General features: G+C 35.5%; 1 protein-coding gene across 1 annotated transcript; it reads left to right on the top strand.

Annotated features, from left to right (window-relative positions):
- The first annotated feature begins 2,934 nt into the window (after positions 1-2,934).
- On the top strand, positions 2,935-6,470 carry LOC123914932 (BTB/POZ domain-containing protein At3g08570-like). Its single transcript, XM_045966095.1, has 6 exons — positions 2,935-3,457; positions 4,806-4,872; positions 5,024-5,581; positions 5,772-5,888; positions 5,968-6,063; positions 6,345-6,470. The coding sequence occupies exons 3-6, from the start codon at positions 5,171-5,173 to the stop codon at positions 6,468-6,470; spliced, it is 750 nt and encodes a 249-aa protein (XP_045822051.1). The 5' UTR covers positions 2,935-3,457; positions 4,806-4,872; positions 5,024-5,170.
- Positions 6,471-20,179: the final 13,709 nt, after the last annotated feature.

The following is a 20,179-nucleotide window of genomic DNA, read 5'->3' as shown; positions in this document are numbered from 1 at the left end:
ATAAACAAGTACAACACATGCAAATATTACGGCAAATAAAGCATAAAAAATAATACACAATAAACACAAACAAGCGCAAAAACCCAAAAACCTAAATCTAAAGAGAGTGGGCTCGACTCTCTTAATTAACCAGTCCCCAGTGAAGTCGCCAGCTGTAGCGCCCTCCCTAAAAATTAAGGCTAATTCTAAGGATGAACTGCTAATCTACTCAACTAGCTAATACAAAAACTGCGCGAAGCGATAAACGCTCGCTAAAACAGTAAAGTCGCCACCGAATTTTATTTATCCCACGCGGCCACGCGGAAAAGGAAAATATCGATAAAACCTTTAAGTGGAAAGGGTGGTCATCGCAACCAAAATTCCGGGTTCGGGAGTCGGTTATGCGAAGGGAAGGTATTAGCACCCCTCGCATCCGTTGTACTCAACGGGAACCTTCTCTTCAGATCTAGGATTAAAATTAGTTCTCGCGCTTGTATAATGATGCTTTATTATCTGTTCTACACTATTTAATCAAAGAAAAGACATTAAAAGACACTAAAGACTCTTAACATTTTTTGACACAAAAAGGTTTTTTTTATTAATGTGCTTGACGAGATACACCATCTCGCTCCTACGTATTCCCTGGTGCGATGAGAAATTCAAAGCTACACGCAGTTCTTGTGTAGAAAATATGTGTTTGTTGGTTGATTTTAATTCACAAAAAGGACTCTTTTACACAAACACTCTTTTTAAACACATAATATACTCTTAACTACACAAAATACTTTTCTAAACACATGGGACTCTTTTTAAACACATGAAAAAAAAACCTCTTAAACACATAAGACTCCTTTTCACTTACTCAAAATATTTCTTAAACACATGAGACTCTCAAAAACATTTCTTAAACACATAAGACTCAGTTAAACATTTCTCACAAAAAAGACTCAGTTTAGTGCGTTGCGTTCATTTTATGGTTTTTATTACTTTTTTGAAAAAGAAATAATTAAAAGAACGCCGGTTATCCGCATTTCGAGGTAATCACCAAGAATACGAATAACCAGAGAACCGGAGAGCCACATGACAAACCGATCCTTTTTTCATTCTATTTTTATTAAAAAAAAAGACAAGTTTCGTTTTTATCACACAAATAACTTAACAAAAGAGATAAACTATTCTAACATATTTCACACAAATAACTTAACTAAAAAGGATAAACTATTCTAGCATACTAAACCCTAAAAAACAATCTAACATATTTTCACCTTTTTATACTAAAAGAAATAAAAATACAAAAGATAAAACACTAAAAAAGGATAAAAAAAAACATATTTTTGGTCGGGGGGTGTAAATAGCAGATCTGGGCTGCACAGGGGGTGAGGCAACAGCACTGCAACACCAAGCCCAGGCCCAATTCGTCAAAAAAAACAAACAGAACAAAAATAATTCAGAGTATCATCAGGATCAGGGTGCACGATAGGCTTCACAGATCTAGGCCTTCTGATTCATCGGACGGCTTGGATTTTAAAATAATCAAACAGATCTCAGCCTTTCACCAGATCCAACAGACATGTTTTAAACTAAAGAGGGAGCCAATGACGTGTTGACACGTCATCGTCTTCAACCTCAAGCTTCTTCCTCACCATGAAGAACAACAACACAGCGGCCATGGAAGCTTCAAACAAGCTTCGGCCTTGAACAACAACATCAACAAAACTTTGCCGAAATTTAAAAGTTTATATACCGTTTTGCTCGGTTTTTCGCACTGGTCATGAATCTATGCTTAGATTTCACAGTGGAGGCTTATATTTTGAAAAAACGGAACAACAACTTGAGAACTCAAAAAAACAAAATATGATTTAAGCAAGCTTAAGCAAAATTAACGAATGGAAAAGCTTCAGTGGGTGTTCATGAGTAAAAAACGTTTAGAAACCTACTTGTTTTGAGCTTTGTATCAGTGGGTTTGTTAACCCCTTTTTCTTGGCAATTTTGGAGTTTTGGGTAGGCTTTTCTGGACGGTTTTCTTTCGTTTTTTCGATGGTTATTATCTACTGAAAGTGTTTGGATGCTTTTGGGTGAAGAAAAGTGAAGGTTTGTGTGTGTTTTGGTGGATTTCGAATTTTGCAAGAATGGTGAATTTTTGTTCTGTTCTCTCTAACTTCAGCCTCTAAAAATCCTTTTTTCTGCTCTGAAATGTTACTTCTACTTATACTAGAAAATTAGGGTTTGATTGGCCAAGAAGGGAAGGAAAAACATCATCTTTTGCTCTTGGTGGATGATTGGTTTTGTTTGGGAAAAGGTTAAAAATTGTAAGCTTGAAGTAAGGGGAGTGGAGAGTACACATGATGCAAGCGTTGTTGTTGTGCGTGAAAACATTTTGTGTTGTCTTTTTTTTTTTGATTTTTTTTTTATAATAATAACAACAATAATAATAGAAATTATTTTTTTAAAAAAAAAGGTAGGACAAAATTAGGGTACAACACATTAAAAATAATTTTCAGCGAAGAGATTACTGGATTGAGTCGCGGGTGAATACAGTTCTACGTTTCGCGGTACTGCCTAAAATTGTAATTGTGCAAGGCAGACGATCAACTACGAAGTCTCCAGTATAAAACAACACAGTTCTCTACTGATACCGATAAATACTGCACTGTAGATATCGGACAACAATCACACCATCAATTATGATACTTAAACCAGTGCGCTATGATCTTAAGTCCATTCTAAAATGGTACCGAGACGGCGAGACCATTCATATATTGTTCAGTGTTCTCTGAACAATCAGAAACAAAACATACACTAGTACAAATATGACTTTTTACACATCATGTTTACATCTGACGAGCATATGTCAGATGTAAAAGGCTATGTGGAGTAACCTTTTCATCTGGCTTCAATATCCACAGATGTAAAAAATAAATAGACAAGACTTTTTACATCTAACTTCAATGTACCAGAAGCATAACTAAACGCGGTGGCAATCTTGTAATTATGGTGAAAATTATCTAAAATATGTATGTATCTGGCCATATTTAGGCACAGATGTAAAATGTCAGGTTAAATACAAAAAAAAAAATATATTTTTGGAACAAAGGTAAAGGTAGTGTATCTGTCTCTCTCCCAATTATCAAAAGAACTAAACCCTTCTTCACCTTCAATTCGCGTACGAGCAACACTCTTCACCTTAAACCCACAGCGCCGTCCTCACCTTCAATTCGCAGCAACCCACAGCGCCGTCCTCACCTTCAATTCGTAGCAACCCAGCAACACCCACCCTCTTCACCTTCACGAACGAAGCAAACCCCTCTCACCTTCACGAACGAACGAAGAAGCAAAACCGTCCTCACCTTCGATTCGCACCCAAAACGCATCAACCCAGCGCCGTCCTCACCTTCGCAAGAACCAGCGCCGTCCTCTCTCTCAACTCACCACCAGCGCCGTCCTCTCTCTCACGAACCCTAACTCCAAATCGATTCAGGTACTCTTCTTTCTATTTTAATCCTTTTTAAATATTTTCCTTTTCGTGATTTCTGTCGTGATTTTCCTTTTTAATACTGGTGTTAAGCTAAATCTAAGTGCTTATAAATTTCTATCGTGATTTTTGTCGCTTATCCGTAATCTCTCGCTCTCTCTCTGATTTGATGTTATTTAAAGCTAATACTGGTGTTAATCTCTTTCTGGAAAATTAGCTTATTGCATTGTGATTACTTACTAATAATTAGTTTATGCTATTAGTTTGTGATTGAATTGATTCTTTTGTGTTGAGGAAATTTTAGCAAAGTGAAACTAAATTGATAGCTATATAAATTGATAGCTTAACACCAGTATAATATATATTTTCATGACTTATAAGCGTTCATATTGTAAACAATGTTTTCTGTGATTTTCGTGGTTTATTACTTGGTTTGTTACTTGATTTCTTTGTGATTTCTTTCGTGATTTTACATGGTTTGTGGTTTGTTACTTGGTTTTAGCTCTTAGAATTGTTTCTACTGCAATTGATTTATGTTTTTTTCATCTGCAATTGATTCATTTAAGTGATTGGTTTCCCATCGGGTACGAAACCAATACTTTAGTTGGTGTTACCATGTTTTAACTTAATTTCACAACATAGGTATGGATCGTAGTTGGATGAAAGCTAGTAGATTAAGTGCCGAGTTTGAACGGGGAGTGATTGAATTTATTCGATTTGCTGAAATCAATCTTCCATCTCCCGAAAATAATGATGAAAAAAATCTTCCTCCTAAAAGCAATGAACATTTTCGATGTCCATGTGTTAACTCCCTCTAATAGAAAGAAAGGAAAAAAATGGTTTCTGAAAACTCCCTCTCTTCTTCTACTAAGCACTCTTCTACTACTCCTAAATTTTGTAACTCTTACACTACCAGGTACTTCTGCAATAAGGCTCAATTACCCTTATTTTTCTTTTTGCTTATTAGTTCTTTTTTACTATATATGTGTCTTGTGTGAGTGTATTTGTGTTTAATTCATTTGACAGTAGATTAAACATGTAACTACATTTGATAACTTGGTTAGCTATGCATATAAATCTTGAAGTGAATACTTAATATCTATCCAACACATGTTTTACTCTGAGATATTTGGAGCTTCTGAGGTATATATAGATTATCAAAATTCTTGTTCTTGAGGTTTTACTCTGTGAATGCTGTTAAATTCTTTCACATCTTTCTTTGTGTAACGAATTAAGGTGTTTTTGTTTGGGTAGAAGGACTAAGAGGATACAGGAGATTTTTGAATGTACTATGTGGTTTTCATGAAGGGCTTTTGTGTCTATTGTGAAATCAGATTTTTCTTCTTCATGGCAGGATTTTTGCTAATGTTGCTGGTGACATTACAATTGTGGTTGATGGGGAGTCATTTCTGCTGCATAAGGTAAATATTTCAACATTCCTAAGCTTTTTGTATTAGTCATATTGAATTGTAAGTTTTATATGGTAAACTTAGTAATATATTATGGCTTTGGATTTCAACTAAAAGCTGGTTTGATGTTGTGGTTCATATATTTTCCCTTGGTTACCCTAAGTGGGAAGATCCGAAAGATGGTTGCTGAAGCTAACAAGGGTTCAAATGTTTCAAATTTGGAGCTCCTCAATTTTCCAGGAGGACACTAGACATTTGAACTTGCCATGAAGTTCTGTTTGTCCTCATTCCCTTGACTTTCTTGTTTGGCATGTTAAAGATGGCTATAATGTTGGGTGCCACAATTCCATGTAGGCTTGAGCTTGAAAGAAGGATATCATTAAGGTTGGAAATGGTTTCACTAGATGATCTTCTTATACCATCTCTTCAGAGTGGAGACTCCTTGTTTGATGTGGATACAGTTCATAGGTTACTGGTGAATTTCTTGCAGCGAATTGAAGAGGAAGAGACGGAAGACTACGGATATGAATCCGACGGAATTGGTTCTAATGGACATGGTTCCCTGCTAAAAGTAGGACAGCTTATTGATGCTTTTTTAGCAGAAATTGCACCTGATCCTTGCTTAAGTCTACAGAAATTCATTGCTTTGATTGAGATACTTCCTGATTATGCTCGTGTCATCGATGATGGCCTTTATAGAGCCGTCGACATTTATTTGAAGGTAAATTTGCTTTTGGTTATAGTCTTATAGAGAAGATTGTTTTCTAATTCCAATATTTAGGCACTGCATATGCAAAACACATTCTCAATCATGAAACAGTTACACTTGCAAAACTAATCAGTCAATTATGTTTGTTATTAACTTTTCCTACTTCACGTTAACAATGCATCTCCTTTTTCCCTCTGTTCAGGCCCATACAGCATTAACAAAACAAGGCATGATTGATAAGGCAGGAAATGGAAAAACTTTTTTTACCTCACTTTCTAAGGGGATAGGAAGAATTGCAAATTTTAGCGGTCAAGGTGGAGTAAAGCGCCAGAAAGGCATGATTGATAACACATGATTGATATTTTTTTATGTATTAACTATATGTCGTTTATATGTAGACAAGGCGACAACCTAACGGTAATGACTGTGGATATTATGTAATGAAGAACATGCTTGACATTGTCACCGCTAGTATTACAAAGAATTGGATGGAGGTATTTTTTTTTTCTTCTTGATTGGCAAATTGGATGCAGTTTCCTGCATTCTGTGTAGTTTCCTAGCTGTGTAGGACTTCCTTCCACAATTAGAAATTCTTGTAGTTTCCTAGCTGTGTTTCCTGTTGTAGTTAGCAGTGTTTCCTGTCCTGTTTCCTAGCTGCATTAGCTGTTGTAGTTTCCTAGCTGTGTTTTGTATTTGGAATTATAATGGCATCATTTTAATCCTAGCCTTCTCACTTCTCATATGCTTCATTCTTGATCATGTATATGTATTGTAGGTGTTCGATGATCCCACGTCATTAACCGAGGAGGAGATGTATGAATTGCGAAACAACTGGGCTACTTGTTTTCTTGACCTGTACAATCCCGAGGTAGATTATGTTGTTTCCGATGATGAGGTTTAGGAGCTAGCTAGTTACAATGGATTCACATTAATTAGGATGTTTTGAATTGTAATGACTTGTATTTTGCTTGAATGTTATAACATTTTGGATTGTTTTGGTATTTTGCTTGACTTGTAAGACTTGGTATTTTATTTGAATTGTAACACTTTGGTTGAATGTAATTGTATTTTGGTTGAATGTTGAATTGTAATGCTATTTTGGTTTTTTTTAATTACAAAATAGGATTTAAAAATATAAAAAAAAAAAAAAAAAAAAAAAACGCAGGATTTTGAAAAAAAAAAAATTAAATAAAGTTACTATTTCACATCTGGTGACTTGGTCAGATGTAAAAGGTCCAATTTAATTAAAAAAAAAATTGGTCAGCTGAAACACGAGAACAGAGGTAAAAGGGGATACTTTTACATCTGGCGAATGTCAGATGTAAAAAGCATAAACTTACTACTTCTCGTACGTCTACCTCTGACTTGGGCCAGATGTAAAAGGGGGTTTTGGCCAGATGTAAAAAGTGTTTTATGTACTAGTGATAATATAAATCTTTCGATTAGCTTAACCGAATAAAGAGACTAATTCATGTGCCTAACTTGTTGACTCTAATTTTTAATACGGCACAATTCAACACTAATATCATTCTTATGTCCGCAACTGAATTGAATACGGATAATGAGAGGATTCACCAAACATTCAACATATGACATTGGATATACATTTAACAACATATCTGTGTTTCCTTAGTAATTACTAATTATTACTAATTACACCAAGAAATGAATCTACTAGTGTGAGGTTGTTAGCCTCTATCTTGCCACTAAACTTGACCACCATTTGTTTCAAAACAAAATAAAAGGTAGCATACCTGTAGGAAAGATTTCGGACAATCACGTACAACATTAAACATTCAACAGAAGAGCATGGTACACTCACATGAAAGAAACCATAACCCATGTTGTCACCAATCCATGGCATGCTAATAATGATCATATCTCCATCACTCAATTCTTAGCATATAGTATGTGATTAACAATTATCAAAAAAGGGTTGCGGCTGTTCTAAATATTTTACGAACGTGAGGTTCCAATTTTTCAGCCGTCACAAATTTCCTAATAGTTAATTAGGTTTTTTTTTTCTCAACACACTTAACACTTATATATTAAAAGAAAATAACAAATGCTTCTTAATAGGAACACATGTTTTGACTTTTTTTTACTACCCTTCCTATTATTATTTTGTTGGAACAAAATTCACATTGGTGTGTAAATTGAAAATAAAATTGAGTCTCATATCGGGTACTAGAACATACTAATGTGTTGTAGCATATTAGTGTGTATTTTGAGAAAATAAATTTATTAAGTCTCACAATTATTTATTTAATTTATTGTGATTTATTTTCCATTAATTTGTAACGGTTGAGTTGATGGGAGAATAACTCTATTTTATGGCTACACTAAGACTACCTACCATAGTTTTCTATGTTCTTTTTTAGTCGATACCAATATATCATTGAAGAATGAGTAGATTCCTTGAATATATAGAAAATGAGATACAAGCATGGCTACGGAATATATGGTCTATTGGTTGCTGTCAAGTATAGAGATATAATTTAATCTATGTTTTGAATTGGGTTGCTAATTGCTAACAAGAGAAAAACCATTGGAAGCCTTTACGTTTTTTGACTTGCCTCTGGTATGTGACTCTTTAATATCTGATGGATAATTTTCGCAAGTGAACGAATTACCACGTAGTAATAAAAATATCGATCCACAGGGATTGTGTGATTAAACGAGTCTAATAGTGTTCATAAACATGATGCAAATAATACACATAAATTGGGGGTATGTTGAGTGATGTTGTTTGTACGAAAACGTTGAGAAATCAATTGATTAAGAATGAGGTTGGATCGTCGACAATTCCCTAAACAATAGTATTCACATGCAATTTAATTGTATCGTAATGAATCACTCGAATGTTACAACTAGATCAACAATATGGTGAATCGCAATCTCTTGTCAAAATCCACCCTATCCTCTCCCGATACTTCTCCAATCTCTTGGATGGAAGCTACCGGTAGGGGAGTATTTGAAAACGCGTTGATCGTATGCTACATTCTATGTTTCAATCTCTCGACCGGAAACACTCAAATGCACAATGAATTCAGTTCTGATTTTAACTCATACTCTCATACATAATTAAAATCTAAGTTCATTGCAAGATTGATCAGAAATTGTAAAGCATTAAGGACAGAATTTCATTGAATAACATTCATAAGAGAGATTCAATACAGATACAATTGATTACATGGAATACATTAGTTTAGTTCCTCATCATGATCCAACCTCAATGGAGATCTAACCTCTCATGGTGAAGTAGCTCAAATCTTGCTCCAACTTCAAGGAATCAGCTCCCATGATGTTGAATGCTTCCAATCTAGCCACCCTCAGCCTCTGGAACACAGGATCAGTCTTCAAATCGTGCCTGGAACTCCCAAAATCAAGATCAGATTCCCAAATTTTCCAACCCTTTTTCAGAAAAACAGAATTCCTTATATAACATCGCAACCACGCCGCTCGTGTAACTTCCTACGCCGCACGTGGCTGCATCTGAAGCTTCAGGTCTTCAACACTGGATCCGCGACGCCGCGCGTGATGCATCCCACGCCCCCAGCGTGGTACAAAAGTTCCCATTAAGCCGCGCGTGGTCCTGCCTTCACGCCGCGCATAGTGTAAATGCTGAAAAACCCCTCTCTGGAAGGTGAATTACGCAGCGCGTGGCCTTGCTTCATGCCGCGCGTAGCTTCAATGAAAACTCAGCTCTCCTCAGGGCATGATCACGCGGCGCGTGACCTTTCCACGCCCCCAGCGTAGTTCAATTCAGCACATTCCTGCACAAAATCCTGTTTTCTTGCAACACAAGTAATCATGCATAAGAATTGATTTCTCTTACATTTATTGATTAAAAACTGATAAAATGTATCTAATGTTACTAAAATAGGCACGGATTAATGAGTGTGACGATCCGTCATCACAACCCCAAACTTAAACCTTTCCTTGTCCTCAAGGAAACAACTTTTACCTCAAGCTTTTGTGTCAAGACCTTGGCATTTTCCTTAAATTCACTCGAATCATACATACGTGAGAATCACCTGATGATCAATGATCCACCTGCAAACAATGCTCAATTGCACAATCGTTCCCGCAAGACATTCTCAAGTAGTTCACACTTTTCAACCAAGGCTCTATGATTTCATCACACTACTCACCTACACTCTACAGTTTTGGTAATTCACTCAAATCAACACATCAATGCAAGTCAACAATAATTTTGCAAGTAGTCTAAGAATTCATTCGGTTCACTTTGTGCACACACTTTAGAGGTCTTTTAGGGTTATAACGTGGCTTGGCTAGGGTGGATGGTGACATTTTGGATAAGTAGTAGAAAAACTTGGAGTTAGATCCCCCTATTAGTCAAAGAAAATTTTCATAAACCAACCCTTATTCCTTTTGAAACATAGTGGACTAGAGAACATATTCATTTCAACACACAAGTTTGCAATTCTTTTTGTAACTTAACTCAAGGCTATCACTTCTTTTTGCATTTCTTTTTCCCTTTTTCAACATTCATTTCTTTTTTTTTTTTTGTTTTCTTTCTCTTCCACAAAAAGCCTTGTAACTTTTGAAATTTTTTCTCAGTTTTTCAAATCAAACATTTGTAAGTTCTCTAGTACCCTCACCCCAAACTTTATTGTTTGCTAATTCCAAAGAGCAACCCCAACTTAGTGGTGAGCAATGCGCATCAACCACTAATTAGGTGCCTAACCTCCAAGAAAGTCATTCCTTTTTTTCATCAAAATTTTCTTAAGGTTGTGCAAAATAACATTTTCTTTTTCAGCTCAAATTGGTTAAGCAAAGGATAATTATATGTAAGGGTGGATAGAAAGGGCTCAAGGTACCAATAAACATGCCTCGTGTGTGCTACAAAAGTACCAATCAAATAAAAAGACGACAAGCAAAATCGAGAGACAATACATGAGTGGATATCACACATAGAAGAAAAAGGAGTGTTTGGCTCAATACCTCTCGGTTGGGTCGAATCAAAGAACCGGTCAAAAGTGTGCGTTCCCTTCCTTTGCCTCTTGATCACATGAGTGCAACAAGCTATTGCACTGCAGGTTTCACACATTACACACGGAGAAAATCATGCAATTGATACTCAAGTAACTAGAAGGAACATGCCAACGTATTGAAACAAACTCTAAAAGTAAAAACCATTCCACAATCAAACAAGTCAAAGTTCAAATTCAAAGGTTAAAATAATACAATCCAGTCAAATCCAAGCAACATCAAATTATTATTCAAAAAGTAGCATAAGAGTGAAAGGGAAGAAAGGACCGTAAACTCATGGGTTGCCTCCCATGAAGCGCTTCTTTCTCGTCATTAGCTTGACGCTTCATCATCACAAGTTAGGGAGGATACTTCAACTTTGATTCAACCCGGCTCCTCTTGTTCTCTTCCTTCAAAGGAGCCATATTAATATCAAATAGTAATGATTTCACGCTTCCTGAATCACTCTTGAGACCTTCCCATTTGGCCTTCAAATTGGTTCTTTCCTTCTTACTAGACCGTGATGGAGATTTCTTAGAACTTTTCTTCACCGAAGCTTTCCATGTTGAAGTGGAAGACTTTTGAGGATTAACAACCGGATCGGGCTCTTCTTCTTTGGCCACCTTGTGCAAACAATAGATAGGAACCACACCATCCAAGACCCATCTTAGGTCGTCATTCACTTTCTCCGCTTCTTTTAACAAGTCATTCTCTTCTAGTGGAGTGAGCAAATCACTTATGATCACGGGTTTCCTAGAGTCGCCACCCAAAAACACATACTTCCATTTAGGAGGAAGTTCTTTCAATTCCGGTGGCTTTTTTTTCGCCTTTGGCTCTTTCTCCTCTTCTAGGGGGTTATCCAAGTTTTGAAGAAAAATTTCAACCTCATGATCCCACTCTTCTTCTTTCCCATCTTTTACCACTTCCTCTAGCACTTCCACTTTGAAACATTCGGATACCACTCCACAAAATTCAAGGTCTTGGTTCTTGACCTTCTTCAACCTAGGATAAGGCATTCTAGCATATGGTGAAGGAACTTGAAACTTGGGGTCCTTCACAAGAGGTTTCTTGCCTTTCTTGGCACTAGACTCATTCTCCAATCTCTTTTCAACTTCACCCTCATAAGCTTTTTCTTCCTTATTCTTTTCTTCTTTCTTATTTTCTCTTCTATTTTCAACTACACCATCCCTCATCTTTTCAACTACACCATTTTTACTCTCATCCTTCTTAGGATTCTCCACTACTTTTTGTGATGAAACTTCTCTACTCCTCAAATTAATGGAATTACAACTTTCATTACGATGATCTGTGGTGTTTCCACAAAAACCACTTTGAGTTTGTAGAGAAGACACTTGCCTCGCTAGTTGACCCATTTGGTTTTCGAGATTTTTGATGGAGGCTTGATGACGTTCGCTTGACACTTCTTGGTTTGCCTTCATCTCCTCAAAATTGTCTTGAGTCATCTTCATGGCTAAGATAAGAGTGTCTTCAAAAGATTCAAGGTGACCTTCAAAATGTTGATCTTGAGGAAATGCTTGATTTGGATTAGCTCCATAACAACAATTCATGTGATTTTTCACTCCAAGATTGTAGGTGTTGAAATGAGGATTATTTTGAAAGGTTGCTTGCACCATACATTGAGCTTCTAGCTGTTTGGTAATGATTTGTAGAAAGACATTATTGAACTTGCAACTAGTTAAGAGTGCCTCTTCATTGTATGATTCAAACATGTCTTCCTTCCGCTTTACGATTTGCTCGTGCTGTTTTCTCAATCTCAGAATCGAATTCCAGCTCAATTGGACCTGTTCTCCGCATGCACAAGAAAACAAACAAGTAGAATGCTCTCGACAGAAAAATGTAAAAACAGAAAAATCAAAGAAAACACAGAAAATATGAACACTATTGCCTTGTCGAATCAATCACAATCCCCGGCAACGGCTCCAAAAATTTGATGGATAATTTTCGCAAGTGAACGAATTACCACGTAGTAATAAAAATATCGATCCACAGGGATTGTGTGATTAAACAAGTCTAATAGTGTTCATAAACATGATGCAAAGAATACACATAAATTGGGGGTATGTTGAGTGATGTTGTTTGTACGAAAACGTTGAGAAATCAATTGATTAAGAATGAGGTTGGATCGTCGACAATTCCCTAAACAATAGTATTCACATGCAATTTAATTGTATCGTAATGAATCACTCGAATGTTACAACTAGATCAACAATATGGTGAATCGCAATCTCTTGTCAAAATCCACCCTATCCTCTCCCGATACTTCTCCAATCTCTTGGATGGAAGCTACCGGTAGGGGAGTATTTGAAAACGCGTTGATCGTATGCTACATTCTATGTTTCAATCTCTCGACCGGAAACACTCAAATGCACAATGAATTCAGTTCTGATTTTAACTCATACTCTCATACATAATTAAAATCTAAGTTCATTGCAAGATTGATCAGAAATTGTAAAGCATTAAGGACAGAATTTCATTGAATAACATTCATAAGAGAGATTCAATACAGATACAATTGATTACATGGAATACATTAGTTTAGTTCCTCATCATGATCCAACCTTAATGGAGATCTAACCTCTCATGGTGAAGTAGCTCAAATCTTGCTCCAACTTCAAGGAATCAGCTCCCATGATGTTGAATGCTTCCAATCTAGCCACCCTCAGCCTCTGGAACACAGGATCAGTCTTCAAATCGTGCCTGGAACTCCCAAAATCAAGATCAGATTCCCAAATTTTCCAACCCTTTTTCAGAAAAACAGAATTCCTTATATAACATCGCAACCACGCCGCGCGTGTAACTTCCTACGCCGCGTGTGGCTGCATCTGAAGCTTCAGGTCTTCAACACTGGATCCGCGACGCCGCGCGTGATGCATCCCACGCCCCCAGCGTGGTACAAAAGTTCCCATTACGCCGCGCGTAGTGTAAATGCTGAAAAACCCCTCTCTGGAAGGTGAATTACCCAGTGCGTGGCCTTGCTTCACGCCGCGCGTAGCTTCAATGAAAACTCAGCTCTCCTCAGGGCATGATCACGCGGCGCGTGACCTTTCCACGCCCCCAGCGTAGTTCAATTCAGCACATTCCTGCACAAAATCCTGTTTTCTTGCAACACAAGTAATCATGCATAAGAATTGATTTCTCTTACATTTATTGATTAAAAACTGATAAAATGTATCTAATGTTGCTAAAATAGGCACGGATTAATGAGTGTGACGATCCGTCATCAATATCTTCATTGTTTCAACTTTGTTGATTTGGTGTTTTAGTTAAATTTGTTTACTCTTGCTAAGACAATTTAGTAGACTCTTTTCAATATATGTTGGGTGTGTTAATTAATACATATATATATTGATCTATGAATAGCATTTTCAGCACATATAGCTTGTTTAACTATATGTCAAATTGTTAGTATAACTTTTTATGTGGATATATATTTGGTTCGGTACAATGTTGTTGCATCACCGAATGTAAATTATTTTCTTGTGATTAAAACTGTTTTTATGTAATTATTGAAATAAAGAATTAGGCATGTCAATTGTTTCTTTATTTTCTTTATTTGATTATACAAAATTAGAAAGATTTGCATCATGTTTTGTTCCTAATTGTTTATAGAAAAACAATGTTTATTCTATGTATTATACGTGATACTAATATTATTATTATTAGTGTTAATTGGTTTGAGAGTGATCAAAATATCACTAGTTCCTTCAAATAAAGAATGGTTTTATTATCATTGTCCCTTTGATTTGAGAATGGTCTTAGTACCATATTGGAATGACCTCAGTGTCATTATATTGATAGATATTGTAGTATCATCAATACATGTGGTATTGTAGTACCACATGTGGTATCGTAGTACCGTTGATTCATAGATTGATGTTGTAGCATCAATTTGAGTGGTATCGTAGTACCACTGAATCACCGATGAAACATACAATGATGTTGTAGCATCAATTCGAGTGGTATTGTAGTACCATTCAAGAAGGTGTATTCTTTGACCGATTTCTACCGTGCAGTAGCATATCGGTATACAGTTGTAACTGAGCTGTTTTATCCTGGGGACAGCGTAGTTGATAGTCTGCTTGCACAATTTGGGCAGTGCCACGAAACGTCTTAAAGAGAGCGACCTAGTCCGCGACTCAACCCAGTAATCTCTTCGGTGGCTAAAAATTATTTTTTAAAAGGTTTTTTAAATCCGAAAACAACAATTTTAAGACGTTTCGTTCTGCCATGACTACCAAAGAAATTACTGGTTCATATTATTATGTCGCTGACTATGGCAAACCATTTTGGTTTAAAGGGAATCACTTCAAACATTAGCAACAAAATAAATCATATTTTTAGAACAATAAAAGAGTTGCTAACGTGTTGAAGGATTATATTTCAATTGTATTTGAAATAATTGAACAAGTTTAAAAATGATAAAAAGTCTAAAGAAGATGCACTTGAAAGTCTGATAACTTGTCTTCTTTTGAAAGAAAAAGTTGTAAAGCAAGATCAGAAAAATAACGAAGTGCTTGTTGTCTCGAACAACAACACTAGAAACAGAAAAAGATACTCATCACTTTTGTTGATGAATGTTGAGATTATTTTTCATAAATCTTATGGAAAATAAAAGTGATAAATGATGTTCTTGACATGTTCAATTCTTTGGAATTGAAATTGAAAATTAGTTCAATAAGAAAGTCAAGTAACTTCATTTTGTTAAGGCACAAAATATGATTCCCACATTTTTTAATGAGAATGAAATTATACATGAAACAACTACAACTTACTCTTTTGAGATAAACGGTAAAGAAAAATAAAATAAAAATAAAGAACCTTTTACCGAGCTAGTTGTTACAGTCATGTTTAATTTCGGCATTGCATCTCATTAGTGGGGGAATTCAATTAACTGGTTGTTTTGTGCTAAATAGAGTGCCTAAGTGCAAGAACAAAATTCACTTGTGAAATTTTGTAGAAAAGACAATTTAACTTGTCTTATTTTTTGAACTTGGAGTAATTTGATGTAGGTTCAAATTCTCAACTCCAAGAGAGTTTAACTCACTCGTAGAGCCTATGAATGTGTATTTGTTGATACACAATTAACATCAAAGCTTATAGGTTATTGCCTAAATGCTAAAATGGTCATAGAATCAAAAGATGATTTCTATGAAAATGAATTTCTCTTTAAAATTGAGAAATAGTGGGGGCTCTAGTGGGGGTTCTAGTGGGGGCATTGTACCTGGTCACATTCCAGTGATCAGAAGCTATAATGAGAACATCGAACAAGATGTAATAGAACCTCGAAGAGGTAAGATAGCAAAAGTTGCTAAAAAGTATGAACCTGATTACATGGTTTATAAATTAGAAAATGATCCAACGAACCTCCAAGAAACTGTCTTTCTTGGATGCTGATTTATGGTTGTAGCCGTAAATGATGAGATAGATTCTCTATGTTGATTTATGGTGGTAGCCGTAAATGATGAGATGAATTATCTATTGTCTAATAAGACTTGACATTTAGTAGACTTGCCTCATGAGTACAAATTGAATGATTATAAATAAATTTTAGAAAGGAAAACAAATATATATCTTTTCAACATGTTTTCTCCAATTACAAGAATAATATCCATAAGGCCAAATGGATGTTATAACTACTTTTTTAAATAGTGAATTGGAAGAAGAATTTTTTATGGAACAACCTAAATATTTTTTTTAACTCATGGGCATGAAAACTAAAGTCGATAAGTTGGATAAGACTTTGTAGAGTCTTAAACAAGCCATATGAAATGACATGAAAAGTTTGACTATTTGATGATTGTCAAATGAATTTCGAAGTAAATGTAATCTTGGATATTGAGATTATTGATCCATGAATGCAAATTTCCTTAAATCAATCTCACTATGATGAGAAAGTTTTAAAGAAATATATTTACGGAAGCAAACTTGTTTGCATACTATATGATCCTAGTTTAAAAACTATGGAGGAGCACTGTTGAAAGTGTAATACAATCAAAATATGAAAGCATTATTGGCATTCGGTATGTCACTAATTGTACTTGACCCGACATTATATGTCGTAGCATTGCATATGTCGTGGTACTGTTGTGCCTGTTTGTTAGTAAACCGAAGAACTAGCATTGGTATGCTATTGAGAGATTCATGAGATAAAAATGACCATGAATCTCATATTACATTATTATAGATTTTCTGATGTTCTTGAAAGATTCAGTGATGTAGATTGGAATACATTATTATATGATTCCAAAACAATTAGTGACTATATATTTGAAATATATAGTAGAGAAACTGTATCTTGAAAATCAGAGAAACAAACTATATATATTGGCTTAATCCAATATGGAGTCTGAAATGATACCATTAGCCACAACTAGTGAAGAAGCAAGTTGGTTGCTTGCTATTTGAGATTCCTTTATGGAATAATCTATGCCAGATGTGTTGATCCATTGTGATAGTACCGCGGCTATTGCATAAATTGAGAACCGTTATTATAATGGTAAAAGACGTCGAATAAAAAGAAAGCACAACACAGTGAGATAGATAGTCTCTAAAGGTGTTGTAAGAATGGGTCATGAACACACTGATGAAAAAATTTAGCATATCCTTTGACGAAAGGAATAGCTAAAGTGGAAGTCCATAATACATCTGTAAAGATGGGAATAATGCCTAAATGAATTTCTCATGATGGAAACCCAACCTAAATGACTGGAGATCCCAAGAAATAGGTTCAATGGGTAATAACAAGTTGTGAGGAGTTAAAGATGATCATGCAAGTAAAAATAAGAGAAGCATGATTCCTGAAAGCGAAAGGATGAGATAATAAAACTCTTAATGAGATCTATACTCTGTATGAGTGGAGTATCGAAGCTTCAGGAGTACTCTTGATAGACTCACCTATATGAATGTGGAACTAAGGCCGGTTCCTATGGAATTTAGAGCGAATTCCTAGAGCGTTCATGAAACTGGGATACACGTGCAGGGCCATTAAAGCACGGGCTATAAAGATACACCTTAAGAAAAGGTTGTGGGCGGGTTTGAGAAAAATCCGAGATAGAGTTCAAGACAAGTGTCACTCTTACTAAATCGGGCTCTTACTTGCTATGTAAGGGTTCAAGTCATAGACATCTTTGCTTATGCAGAATCTTTTAGAAGCGTCCTACGATATTTTGAAATTTTCTTTTAAATTCAAGTGGGGGATTGTTGGAACAAAGTTCACATTGGGGTGTGAATTGAAAATAAAATTGAGTCTCATATCGGGTACTAGAACATACTAGTGTGTTGTAGCATATTAGTGTGTATTTTGAGAAAATAAATTTATTAAGTCTCACAATTATTTATTTAATTTATTGTGATTTATTTTCCATTAATTTGTAACGGTTGAGTTGATGGGAGAATAACTCTATTTTATGGCTACACTAACACTACCTACCATAGTTTTCTATGTTCTTTTTTAGTCGATACCAATATATCATTGAAGAAGGAGTAGATTCCTTGAATATATGGTCTATTGGTTGCCGTCAAGTATAGAGATATAATTTAATCTATGTTTTGAATTAGGTTGCTAATTGCTAACAAGAGAAAAACCATTGGAAGCCTTTACGTTTTTTGACTTGCCTCTGGTATGTGACTCTTTAATATCTTCATTGTTTCAACTTTGTTGATTTGGTGTTTTAGCTAAACTGATAAATTTGTTTACTCTTGCTAAGACAATTTAGTAGACTCTTTTCTATATATGTTGGGTGTGTTGATTAATACATATATATATTGATCTATGAATAGCATTTTCAGCATATATAGCTTGTTTAACTATATGTCAAATTGTTAGTATAACTTTTTATGTGGATATATATTTGGTTCGGTACAATGTTGTTGCATCACCGAATGTAAATTATTTTCTTGTGATTAAAACTGTTTTTATGTAATTATTGAAATAAAGAATTAGGCATCTCAATTGTTTCTTTATTTTCTTTATTTGATTATACAAAATTAGAAAGATTTGCATCATGTTTTGTTCCTAATTGTTTATAGAAAAACAATGTTTATTCTATGTATTATACGTGATACTAATATTATTATTATTAGTGTTAATTGGTTTGAGAGTGATCAAAATATCACTAGTTCCTTCAAATAAAGAATGATTTTATTACCATTATCCCTTTGATTTGAGAATGGTCTTAGTACCATATTGGAATGACCTCAGTGTCATTATATTGATAGATATTGTAGTATCATCAATACATGTGGTATTGTAGTACCACATGTGGTATCATAGTACCGTTGATTCATAGATTGATGTTGTAGCATCAATTTGAGTGGTATCGTAGTACCACTGAATCACCGATGAAACATAGAATGATGTCGTAGCATCAATTTGAGTGGTATTGTAGTACAATTCAAGAAGGTGTATTCTTTGACCGATTTCTACCGTGCAGTAGCATATCGGTATACAGTTGTAACTGGGTTGTTTTATCCTGTGGACGGCGTAGTTGATAGTCTGCTTGCACAATTTGGGCAGTGCCACGAAACGTCTTAAAGAGAGCGACCTAGTCCGCGACTCAACCCAGTAATCTCTTCGGTGGCTAAAAATTATTTTTTAAAAGGTTTTTTAAATCCGAAAACAACATATTTTTATACTCAAAATATACATTAGTATATATGTTCTATTGCCAGATGTGGGACTCAAACTTTTTATTTTCAATTCACACATAATGTGCTATTTGTTCCAACAAAATTCAATGGTTTAGGCAATACAAATCAAAAGGTTAAAGTATTCATGGAGTATAGGCAGTGACGACGAAGGGGGCTGGTTCCGTAATAATATTTGTAATGTTCTCGACAATGGGATGGAGATATGCTTTTGGAAAGAAAAATGGTTAGAATCAACATCTTTACGCAATTTGTTTCCGGTATTATTTAACAAATCTTCACAGCAAAATGATGTCATTTCAGCCAGGGGCGTCTCTGGATTTTTTTTTTGAAGAAGCTAAAATGAGTTTACAAAGATAGACATAAAAGAAAAATATAAAGATCAAAATCATACAAGGCCCAAACATAACAAATGACTAGACCACCAACTATGGTAGTTTAAAGCCAAAGTAATATTCTTCGACTTTAACCACCTATAAGAAAATAACTTGATCTTGTCCAATAACTGATGTGAAGTGCTAGTTGAGCCTCTGAACAATCTGTGGTTTCTTTCCGTCCATATAACCCAAACGCTGACAAGCCAAACGAGCTGCAAAAAAGACCGGCGTGCTCGAGATCCACTAGCTGATGATGTAAAATGAACGAAATGATCCCGGATAGTACTAAAGTCCGTCAAAGGAATGTCAATCCACGTGCACACTAAAGCCCAAAGAGAACCAAAGAAACTGCAAGAGATGAATAAATGATGAGCCGACTCCACCTCCCCACAACCTGCTACGCACAACTGTGCTGAAGAACTTAAGATGCCACGAGTAATCAGGTTGGACTTCGTAGGTAACCTGTCGCGAAGTAGACGCCACGCAAAGATGGGATACCTTCAAAGGAACCTGAGGATGCCAAATAAGATGTTCTGCATCATCCAAAGTAACCGAATCAAGAGTAGTCAAG

Source organism: Trifolium pratense, linkage group LG3 (genome assembly GCF_020283565.1).
Source record: "Trifolium pratense cultivar HEN17-A07 linkage group LG3, ARS_RC_1.1, whole genome shotgun sequence".
NCBI lineage: Eukaryota > Viridiplantae > Streptophyta > Magnoliopsida > Fabales > Fabaceae > Trifolium > Trifolium pratense.
This window is presented reverse-complemented; position numbering and strand designations above follow the sequence as displayed.